Source organism: Aquarana catesbeiana, linkage group LG02 (assembly GCF_042186555.1).
Source record: "Aquarana catesbeiana isolate 2022-GZ linkage group LG02, ASM4218655v1, whole genome shotgun sequence".
NCBI classification, from domain to species: Eukaryota; Metazoa; Chordata; class Amphibia; order Anura; family Ranidae; genus Aquarana; species Aquarana catesbeiana.
The window spans coordinates 131,896,600-131,908,725 of record NC_133325.1 but is presented as its reverse complement, the minus strand read 5'-3'; the positions used below and the strand labels follow the sequence as shown (position 1 = coordinate 131,908,725).

At 45.8% G+C, this 12,126-nt stretch overlaps 1 protein-coding gene across 1 annotated transcript in view; it reads left to right on the top strand.

The window, feature by feature from the left end:
* The window catches only part of RNF17 (ring finger protein 17), a 532,263-nt gene that overhangs the window by 240,533 nt on the left and 279,604 nt on the right, over positions 1-12,126 (top strand). The window contains exon 11 of the mRNA XM_073612476.1: positions 10,370-10,520. Coding sequence (XP_073468577.1) covers positions 10,370-10,520 — 151 coding nt within the window. The remainder of the gene's footprint in view (positions 1-10,369; positions 10,521-12,126) is intronic.

The window sequence follows — 12,126 nt, the reverse complement described above, 5'->3', positions numbered from 1 at the left end:
ATTTTGTTTTGACACAGAGGCCATTCATATGGCCTCTAGATTTGAAAATAGGGGATATTCCAAATCAGTGGTCAGTAGGGGTCTGTCTATAGTGTCTAAGGTACCCCGAGACAAACTACTTGCAGAAAAATCCACCAAGAAAGACAAAAGTACAGAATCCCCTAGAAGAGGTAGGACTAATAATTTTAGTCCGACCTTTTCTACCCCATATAGTTTGGAATATGACAAAGTACGTAAAATAGTTAATAAATATCTTCCAGTTCTGTCACATAACCCTATATATTCACAGATTTTAGCTGGAGAGATACGTACTGTGTCAAGAAAAGCCCCATCCCTTGGAAATCTTTTGTCACCTAGTCTTTTTTCCAGTAAGAACAATACAAATAATTGGTTATCTTTTAGAGGCACTTTTAGATGTGGGGGACAAAATTGTGCCTACTGCCCGTTAATTAAAGGTGGAGATACAATCATATCCTCATCAACAGATAAAATCCATTCCTTCGTGAATTGCAACACTCGATATATTATATATGTTATAACCTGCACTGCATGTTCTGTACAGTACGTTGGAAGAACAATTCGCAGACTCAAAGATCGACTATACGATCACCTTTATGATATAGAAAAAAAACATAACAAATGTTGCACGGCACTGGAATGAAGTTCACAATAGAGACACCTCCAGTTTAGCTATCCAAGGCATTGATAAAATCTTGAGACCACCGAGAGGTGGAGACAAGTTTAATCTGCTATGTAAACTCGAGGTCCGGTGGATCTTTATTTTGAACACTAGGCTCCCGTTCGGGCTCAACTTCGAATGGGATGTGTCTCCTTTCTGCCAATAAATCATATAATATTCATGTTGCATGAAATACATTTTTCCAATCACACTATTAAATAGAGTACCAATCCTTATACACTCTCATGGTCTTCACCTGGCTGCTCCAAGATATTGAAATGCACATGTATATATAGTTCTTAGTCTACTGGACATATACATTTCTTTTTCCCTAGAGGTGACATAGTGGCCCCACAGGTATATGGCACCAACACTGATGGCGATTTACGTTACTACTATTATGCTATGCAGAAGTCACACCATGAGTGATACATGTTCTGACTGTGTACCGTATATACGAATACGGGTTTTTTCACCTCTCTTTTAATGTTTAGTTTCTTTATTTTCAGTTTCTAGACATTGGTAGATAGTTTTAACTTCAAAGTAGTTTTGGATTTTGGTATTGGCAACGTGTGTGGGACACATGACCCGTTGTTTTAATTGCAGCAAGTGGAGGGAGACTTTGATCACCTCCAGAGCTTGTTACGGGTAGGCTTGTATCTGATGGGAAACAAAACGGAACATAAGAGAGGGCAAAGCACATATATGGCATTAGTTTGGTAGTTTTGATAGTTTTAGTTCTGATATGAATATGACACTAGCGGGACACAAACACTGGTGTCAGTTCACCTCAAGTTGTGAATTTATGTTGCCACAGTGAAACCTTATATATGCGATACTATGAACGATTTATGCCCTTATTATATGTTATAACATTAAACACGTTTTTTTTGGTTCCGCTTGGGGTTTATTTTTCTAATCTTTAGTCTTTGGATATTGTCAGCTACCTAACTCCATAATATATATTGTTTAATATAGGAAATAATGGGTAGTCAGTAAGAGCTAGATAGATGGTCTCATTCCATAATTGCAGCAAGTGGAAGGAGACTTTGATCACCTTCAGAGTTAACTCCAGGTAGACTCTTGTCTCTGATGAAGAAAACCGTACAACAGAGGGTTTATTTAACTCCAAAGGTTTTCCTGATTTGATTGGAAAATATTTCCTCTCCTTGTATTTTAATGAGCAGAGTTTGTTGGATCATGCTACTTTTCCCATTTTTTTCATGGATTTACGGTATATATATATATATATATATATATATATATATATATATATATATATATATATATATATATATATATATAAATATTTTTTTTTGGTTTTTTTTGTAAACCGCCATAATGTACAATTCGTTCTTTGACAGTTTTAAATATTTAAATATTTTGACAGGTGTCTTTTCTATTACCATTGATGTTTCAACGGGGAATAATGCTTTTGTTACTTTATGTAATGTGTAACGTGCAATAGCAATTTGAGATGGTTGCACTAATATTTAAAAATGTGTTTCGAGTTTTAGCGACTGTGTCGTGTCGGCAATTTACAATAACCTTTTGGTAAAAACAACTTGGGTTACACACTTTATGTACACTGCTGGAATAGTTCTCTACGTTGATACATATGTATTGTATTGTGTGTTGCACTGTTACCATTACATTAGTCATCCCATTATGACCTGAACATTGATGAGAGATAAAACTATAGTTTACAGGTGGTTTTTCCAAGTTATGTAGACAATATAAACTTTTTCCAGAATGTTTCCTGTAAATGTCTGTTTTCATATGTACTCTTCATTTTTGGGATATCCGGCCTTTGTGATGTTCAAAGTGTGTCCTTTTAATTGGTAATTGTTTTACTACCAGTCCTCGATTGGTAGTTTTTTTACTTATTTGTACCCACATTCATGTACACTTTAGCTATGAGTAGGCATCTTTGTATGTGAAACGCGTTAGCTATTGCTATTCTCTGTTCCGATGTAATGGCTATTGTTGGATTTTAATTCATGAAATAAAGATGTCCGTCTTCAGAGTGCAGCAGTCCGGGATTTTCTTGCTTCCTGGGCCCACCAGTGCCACCACAGTACAATCAGTGCCACTACACAGTACACTCGGTGCCACCTGTGCCCTTAGTGCCACTACAGTGCCCCACCGATAGGCTGCGCTGACGGTCACCGATAGGCTGCACTGTGAGGTGGCACTGGTGGGCACAGATGAAGCAGCGGCAGCTCTGTGTTCGGGACTGATGTCCCTCTGACAGAAGCTGGTAATCGGCCTATTTCTTCTGTTTACATCACGTGATCAGCTGTGATTGGCTGACAGCTAATCATGTGGTAAGGTGTCGGGATCGGCCCCTTACTCCGATCAGCCGAGTCTCCCGATCTGGCTAAAGAGCTGATGGCGCAGCTATTTAACCATGTCATCGGCTGTATCCAATCACATGTAAATACGGAAGTGCCATTTATTGGCTCTCCCTGCCTTACACTAACATAGTGTGAGGCAAGGAGAGCCGATCATCGGCATCTCCTTGCAGCAGAGCGTGTGCCTGTTTTTAATGCTGTGCTGTCGAAGATCACAGGCATTCAACATTGCATTTTGGCCTTGTCCCTTGTGCACAGAGATTTCTCCAGATTTCTCCAGATTTTCGGTCTCTTTTGATGTGAATATGTACTATAGATGATGATATATTTAACCACTTCAGCCCTGGAAGGATTTGCCCCTTCCTGACCAGGCCATTTTTTGCGAAACGGAACTGCATCACTTTAACTTACAATTGCGCGGTCGTGCGACGTTGTACCCAAACAAAATATGTCCTTTTTTCCCCAGAAATAAAGCTTTCTTTTGGTTGTATTTGATCACCTCCGTGGTTCTTATTTTTTGCGCTATAAACAAAAAAAGTGACAATTTAAAAAAACCACAATATTTTGTACTTTTTTGCTATAATAAATATCCAAAAAAATTTAAAAAATACAAACTTCTTCATCAGTTTAGGCCGATATGTATTCTTCTACATATTTTTGGTAAAAATCGCAATAAGAGTATATTGATTGGTTTGCGCAAAAGTTATAGCGTCTACAACAGGGATCCTCAAACTACGGCCCTCCAGCTGTTGCAGAACTACACATCCCATGAGGCATTGTAAAACTCTTGACTTTCACAGACATGGGAATTGTAGTTCCTGAACACCTGGAGGGCCGCAGTTTGAAGACCCCTGGTCTACAAAATAGGGGATAGATTTATAGCATTTTTATTTTTTTTTGTATGTTTTTTTACTAGTAATAGCGCGATCTGCAATTTTTATCAAAATTGCGACATGGCGGACACATCGGACACTTTTGACACATTTTTGGGACCATTGACATTTATACAGCGTTCAGTGCTATAAATAGCCACTGATTACTGTATAAATGTCACTGGCAGGGAAGGGGTTAACGCTAGGGGCGATCAAGGGGTTAAATGTGTTCCCTATGTGTGTTCTAACTGTGGATGAAATGTGGCTGACTAGAGGAGGAGAGAGATCGTTGTTCCTGCTTGGTAGGAACACACGATCTGTCTCCTCTCCCCTGACAGAACCGGGTTTTGTGTGTTTACACACACAGATCCCGGTTCTCGCTCTGTCACGAGCGATCGCGGGTGCCTGGCGGTCATCGGCTTTGGGGACACCTGCTACAGCATCTTAAACAGCCGACATACAGCTATGACGGCTCGTGCAGCAGTGCCAACCTGCGGCAGTATAACTGCGGAGGCTGGTCGGGAAGGGGTTAAACTCTTTGCGGTTTTATGTTGAGGAACATTTATGTTGAAATTGTTTGACAATTTTTAGATGCAGCTTTTCAGATATTGGTGTACCTCAGCCAGTCTTAAGGTTGCATTCACACCTGGGTGTTTTGAATCGCTGGCAAAATCACTGCAATTCTGCCTTCGATTTCAATACAGTCTGGTAAAATGACAAATCACACAATGCGAATTTCAGATGCCATTAATTTTAATGGTACCTAAAAACGTGGTGCGATTCTGCTTGGTCGGCCGCGACAGGCCCCATTCTTGACTGGGGCGGCCGGCGAGGTACAGTCTCGCAGGGACACATATGACCGGGCTACTGCTGTCTTAATCTTGTCCTTAGGGCTATATCGCCTCTATTAGGAGTAGGACTAGGCAGAACAAAAAAGCAAACTAGCACCTGGCTACGCCCATGGGCCATCCTTAGTCAGTATATAACCCCCTCCCTGCTCTAGGTTTTCAGTTTTTTTTCTGCCTAGTCTAAAAGGACCTGGCTCCCTGCTGGGACCTGTGGTTCTTTGGATTTTGTTTTTATTTCTTTTTTTCCTGTGATGATCTGCAATCAACTGCCGGGCTGGGTGACAGGCTGGATAATATAAATCTTGGTAATCTCCCCAGCCTGGCCATCGAGCGCACGCAGACCTTAGCTCCGCGCTGGGTCTTCCGCGACAAGCCCCATTCTGGACCTGGGCGGCCGGCGAGGAAAGTCTCGCAGGGGCACATATGACCAGACTACTGCCGTCTGGGTCACAGTGTTGCCATGGCCGACAGCCACTCCATCTATGCGGGAGGTGGATCTGTCTGTAGAGTGTGTCCAGCAATCCCTGGAGGAGGGGTAAGTATGGGCTCCACTGGGTCCAGGCACGGTGGACCAGCTGGGTACTCCCTGGGGGAGGGTCGGTTTGGGGAACAGTGCTCTCCCTCTTTTTTTTTTTTTTTCTTGCCTTGAGGTCCCGGGTAGTGACAGGCGAGCGTGGGGCAGGCATGGCGTCTGAAGCTGGTGCCTCTCCCCCAGACACCCCTGTGATGGCAGCTGGATCCTCTGGGTCTGCGGTGCCCTGGTTGCTTTGTTTCATTTCATTTCCAGGGTGGAAGTGGCAATCGGGCGTAAGGGGTGTAAAAAACACCTCCATCTTCTGGGGAGGACTCTGAGCCAGATTCGGGCCCCGCTGTAACGGGCTGCTCCTGTTTGGACAGTTCAGATAATGCGAGTCCTGACCTTTCAGACAGTGAGGAGGAATCTTCCGCGTCCGTTATGGCGCAGGAGAAGGCGCTAGTGGGGGCACTTATCACGGCGGTATGGGATATTCTAAAAATGGAGGATACGGCTGGGGCATCGGCAGAGGTGTCTGTCCCTTTTGAGTCTCACAAGCCGGTACGCACTGCTAAAGTGTTTTCTTACCTGGCTTATTTTGATAAGTTTATTTACAAGGATTGGGAATGCCCGCAACGTTGCTTTTCAGTTCCGAGGCGGTTTGCGGTGCATTACCCCTTTTAGGAGAGTTTCTTGAAGAAATGGGCATCACCTCCTGCCGACAGAAGGGCCGAGGCGGTTGCTCGACCTATGTTTATGGTGGTAGGGTCAGCGCTTCGTCTGGTGTTAGCCACGGCTCTGGTGTCACAAACACTTACTGAATGGGTAAAGTTGTTACACTGTGAGCTGGGTAATGAGCAAGTTTCCCCAGTATGTGTGGAACTGGCAGACCAGTTGGAGCAAGGGCTTAAGTATGTCTGTGATGCGGCTCTAGATACGGCCCCGTTGCTTTCAAGGGTCTCGGCGTCGGCCGTAGTTCTGCGCCGGCTGATTTGGCTCAAGTGTTGGTCGGCGGACCAGACATCTAAGAAAGCCTTGGCGGAGTTGCCTTTCCGGATTGGGAGGCTATTTGGCGCCTCTCTGGATGACATTATTAAGGACATCACTGCGGGGGGAGAGAGTACTTCTCTCCCACAGTCCAGGAAGGGTAAGGAGCCCCGTCATAAGCAGGGCCCCTCTTTTTCCGCTCAAAAGCATTCTTTTCATCCGCCTGGTTCGGCGGGTAAGCGTTCCCAGTCCAACAAGGTTCCCGCAGATGGACATCTTTGGCATCACAAGTCCGCTGCCGCATGAAGGTTCACCCCCGCCCAAATTACAGGTGGGGGGTTGCCTTCAGGAGTTTTCAGACCAGTGGACTTAGCTTCTTTCCAATTAGTGGGTCTGCGAACTGGTTTTGTCAGGATACAAGATAGTTTCTTTCTTGTCCGCCAGACAGATTTTTTTCCCTCTAATCTTCATCTTCCCCCGTCTCGTCGGGAGGCCTTGTTTGGAGCGGTACAGGACTTGCTGCTGCGGGGGGGGGGGGGGGGGGGGATAGTTCCTGTTCCAGCTTCGGAAAGGTTTTGGGGATTCTACTCCAATCTGTTCATAGTTCCAAAGAAATAAGGGGTCCGTCCGATCCTGGATCTCAAGGCCCTCAATTGTTTTGTGAGGGTACAGAGGTTCAGGATGAAATCTGTTTGTTCCGTGGTGGCTGCGCTGTATCGGGAATTTACTGGCCTCCTTGGACATCAATGACGCATACTTGCATGTCCCCATATGCGTCAGGCACCAGAGGTTCCTGCGTTTTGTGGTCGGAGACACGCACTAATAATTTGTGGCACTTCCCTTTGGCCTGGCGTTGGCACCAAGGTGCTGGCTCCGGTTCTGCTGCTGAGACAGCGAGGGATCGGGATCGTAGGTTACCTGGACGATCTCCTCCTGAGAGGAGCTTCAGTCTCAGAACTGAGAGAGGATGTGGCGATCACTATGCAGACCTTTCAAGAGTTCGGCTGGGTGTTGAATCTGCAGAAGTCGGTGTTGCTTACGACCCAACGGCTGGAGTACTTGGGGTTGATTCTGGACTCTTCAAGGGCGAGTGTCTTTCTTCCGTCAAGCAAGCTGCAGACTCTTCACGCCTCGTTGCGGTTACTGATGTCCCACAAGTGGTCGTCGCTGCGTTTTTGCATGCGAGTTCTGGGCCTCATGGTAGCCACTTTCGAGGCAGTTCCGTATGCTCAATTTCACACTCTGGTCTTGCAGAGGGAGATCTTGTCCAAATGGGACAACTCTCCGACATCCCTGGATTGTCAGATCCGGGTGAGCCATCCAGCCAGGGCTTTGCTTCTTTGGTGGCTAAGCCCCCGGCCCTTTGGTCCGGGAAGTCGTTTCTACCTTTCCATTGGACGGTGATCATGACAGATGCCAGCCTAACTGGCTGGGGAGGAATTCTGGGCCTCCGTTTGGCCCAGGGCTGCTGGACGCCGGAAGAATGCCGCTTGTCGATTAACGTTCTGGAGCTGCGGGCGATCAGGCTGTGGCTGATCCACGTGGTTGCAGCGGCTGCAGGGTTGCCCGGTCAGGATCCAGTCGGACAATGCCATGTCGGTGGCTTACGTCAATCATCGGGGGGGAGGACAAGGAGCTCAGCAGCGCGGTGGAGGTCTCTCACATCCTGCAGTGGGTAGAGCATCACGTACCGGCTCTGTCAGCCGTTTACATTCCAGGCGTAGAAAACTGGCAAGCAGATTACCTCAGCCATCAGTTGCCGGACAAGGGGGAGTGCTCACAGCATCCGGAAGTGTTTTGTCTCATTTGCCTGTGGTGGGGCACGCCAGACGTGGATTTTCTGGCCTCTCGTCTCAATCGCAAGGTGCAGAAATTTGTGGCCAGAACAAAAGATCCCTAGGCAGACGCATCAGACGTGCTGGTGGCTCCATGGGGCATTATCAACTCATTTATGCCTTCCCTCCTCTCAAACTCCTTCCTCACCTGCTGCGCAGGATAGAGGCCGAGGGGATTCCGGTAATTCTAGTCGCTCCAGACTGGCCTCGGCATCCTTGGTACGCCGCCGATGGTGGGGGACGTTCCCTGGCTGCTGTCAGTTCAGGACGACCTTCTGTCGCAGGGTCCGATATTCCACCCTGCTTTACCGTCTCTGGCTTTAACATCATGGCTGTTAAAAACCAGGTGCTGAGGGACCGAGTGCTGCCGGTTTCTGTGATTTTCACTATGTTGAGGGCGCATAAGTCCTTTTCCCGGAAGATTTATCATCGCACCTGGAAGGCTTACATCTCCTTGTGTGTGACTATGGGGTGGCATCCACGTTCCTATTTGGTTTCTAGGATCCTGGTGTTCCTGCAGCATGGGGTGGATCAGAAGCTTGCTTTGAGCACCATCACGGGGCAGATATCAGCTCTGGCTATCTTTTTTCAGCGGCCATTGGCGGCTCACTCGGTGCGCACGTTCATTCAGGGGGTTCGGCATTTGGCTCCCCCGGTACGCCCGCCGCTGCCCCCGTAGGATCTTAATCTGGTGCTCTCGGTACTCCAGAAACCGCCGTTCGAGCACATTCTCAGAAAGTTGTCTTTCTAGTGGCTATTATGTTCGCGAGGCGGGTTTCTGAGCTGGCGGCCTTGTCGTGCAAGTCTCCCTATTTGGTTTTCCACAAGGAATAAGGTGGTGCTGCGTCCGCAGCCTTCGTTTCTTCCTAAGGTAGTATCTGCCTTTCATCTAAATGAGGACATTGTGCTTCCTTCCTTGTGTCCTCGACCGTATCATCCCAAGGAGATCGCCTTACTTTCTTTGGATGTGGTTCGGGCTCTCCGGGTGTATCTGTCTGCCACGGCTCCTTTTCGTAGGTTGGATTCACTGTTTGTCTCTGTGGCTGGTCCGAAGAAGGGCCTGGCGGTTTCGTCGGCCACTATTTCCTGTTGGATCAGACAGATTGTTGTCCAGGCTTATGCCATAAGGGGGTGGGTGCCACCCTTTCCCGTCACTGCTCATTCTACCAGGGCTTTTAGTGCTTCCTGGGCCTTTCGGCATCAAGCGTCCGTTTCTCAAATATGTAAGGCGGCTACCTGGTCGTCGGTACACACTTTCACCAAGTTTTACAAGGTGGATGTTGACGTCTTCTGATGCGTATTTCGGCCGCAAAGTTTTGCAAGTGGCCGTCTGAGGTTGCGGCTCCTCCTTTTGGGGAGCTTTTTTTGTTGTTGGTGGAGTTTTATTTTTTTCTGTATTCCCACCCCTCGTTGTGGCACTGCTTTGGGACATCACTAAGGTCAAGATTAAGAGTGATGCGTCCGTCAATGAACGAAAGAGAACATGGGATTTTTTTTCTACTTACCGTAAAATCTCTTTCTCTGAAGTTCATTGACGGACACAGCACCCACCCCTCCTGTTTGTACTGCTTTATGACGAACTGAGCTGCCGGGAGCACAGTGGGAGGTTACTGCCAGTAACCCCTAGGCGGTGCTGTGCTTGTTTTTATATGTTCTGCCTAGTCCTACTCCTGAAGGTGGCGATATAACCCTAAGGTCAAGATTAAGAAAGCTGTGTCTGTCAATGAACTTCAGAGAAAGGGATTTTACGGTAAGTAGAAAAAAATCCTATTTTTTCCAGAAGTTTTTGCACTTATGGGCAGAATCAAGGCGATTCTGCCCAAGATTCAAAACGCCTAGGTGTGAATGCAGCCCAAGATGGCTTTTTTATACTCGCTCATGTTACTGACAGGTTACTAATTAAATTAGTTGGAAGATGTTCTTCTAGCTCTTCCTTGTTAGTACCACTTACTTTTCCTTTTTTTTTTTTTTTTTTCCACTGCCCAACTCTCTTTTGAGATGTTTTGCTGACATCAATCTCAAAATTACTTTTTTTTTTCTTGAAGTAGTACATTTTCTCAGTTTAAACATTTGATATGTTTTCTATTTTCGCTTGTGAATACATTTTGTGTTTGAGATTTGCATATTTTTACATTCTGTATTTATGTATTATTTACACAGCATCCCAACTTTTTTGGAGTTGTAGAAAAGCTGAGACATGTAAAGCTTATCCAGTTACTAGTTATCCTATATTACATGTTCTTGGGGCCATTTTAATAATCTTTAACTGTTCAATTGTAGCTTGGAATCATCCATGTTTAGGATGTATGAGAACTCAAAACCGGAAAGCACTAACTGGCAGGTTGACATGTATGTTGCTGTACAGATGTCAAGTGAGAAAAAATGGAGACGTGGAAAGATTAAAAGCATAGTATCTGAACAACTTGTAGAGGTAAGTTTTGTTTATTTAAATTTTAGTAGATCAGAATTGACTTCAGCATCTGCAAACTTATATCTTTTTTAGGTGGATGAAATTTTGAATCTCCCAATTTGTGACATATTGATTAATAAAAAAATAAATTCCCCATTACACAATAGAAATTAGAGCACAGGTTTCAGTGTTTTTTTTTCAGATCAGTAGAAGCTTTCACAATTCTGATTTTCTCTTAACGTTTATTGACAGACATAGCTCTTCTCATTCTTGACCATAGGGTTTATATTGCTGCCTACAGGATTAGGATCCTAGGCAAAAAAAAGCACACAACATCGCATATGGGCAATCTTAGCTGGTATAAACTCTGTCTCTGCTATAGGCAAGTCAGTTATTTCTGCCTAGTGATTCAGGAGTAAGGATTGTGTTCCCTTCTTGGACCTGTGGTTCCATTGCTTTTTTCCTGTGGAGATCTTCAATTAACTAGCAAGCACACGCTGACCTTTATGTGCTGGGTTTGCTGCGAAAGCCCCTTCCTGGACCGGGCAGTCTGGGAGTTAAAAGTCCCGCAGGGACACACATGACCGCGTGAGTCCATGTCACAGTTTTACTCTGGCCAACAGTCTCACACTTCGGTCAAGAGGAGGATCTGTCGAGTGGAGGATCTGTCATGGGAGCTTGTAAGTAATTAGATACCCCTTCTTTCCATCACCGGACGCACATGGGGGGTGGGTTCTCTTGGGGTGGTTGGTCCTGCAGGTTCCCTTTCTCCCCCCTAGCCTCTGGTTTTTCCACCTGTCCCCCTAACTGGGCTACCTTCCCTCCCCCTACCTCCCAGACTTGTATGGGAGCTGGCTGGGGAAGTTTATAGCAGCCATTTTCTTGTAGCCATGTGGCGGCGCCCATCTTTCCAGTGATTCCCAGTGAATTGTATGGGAGCTGGCTGGGGAAGTGTATGGACTAGGGCTGAAACAACTAATCGATTAATCGACAACTAATCAATTATGAAAATCGATTACTATTTTCATAATCGATTAATCGGTCAGCCAATTAGTTGGCCTGCATACGGAATGCATTATTTGTTTACATATCAGAAAAATACAGTGCAGCACACATACAGCTCAGTACACTATCCATACATGTCACCAAGTGCCTGAGAACTTGTAAATGTGTGAGGAGCAATGCCTCATGGGACATGTAATCCTGGGCAGGAAGTGAGTGGCTCTAAAGGCAGAAGTTTTTTTTTACCTTGCTATAGGGGCACTCTATACTATACTTTGCTGATTCCTATAGGGGAACTCTATACTATACTTTGCAGCTTGCTATTGGGGCACTCTGAAGATAGGAGGAGCCAGAAGTGTAGGTGGGGGACCCTAGAAGAGGAGGATCTGGGCTGTTCTATGCAAAACCATTACACAGAGCAGTTAAAGGGGTTGTAAAGGTTCCCGGTTTTTCACCTTAATGCATCCTATGCATTAAGGTGGAAAAAAAACCATTCGATGCTTATTGGCCCCCCAGCCCCCCCCCCCCCCCCCCCCCTTCACTTACCTGAGCCCTCGAAAGTCCCGCGTCGAGAACGCCCTGGATTTCGGTCTTCTCGGCTCTTCATTGGATAGATTGATAGCAA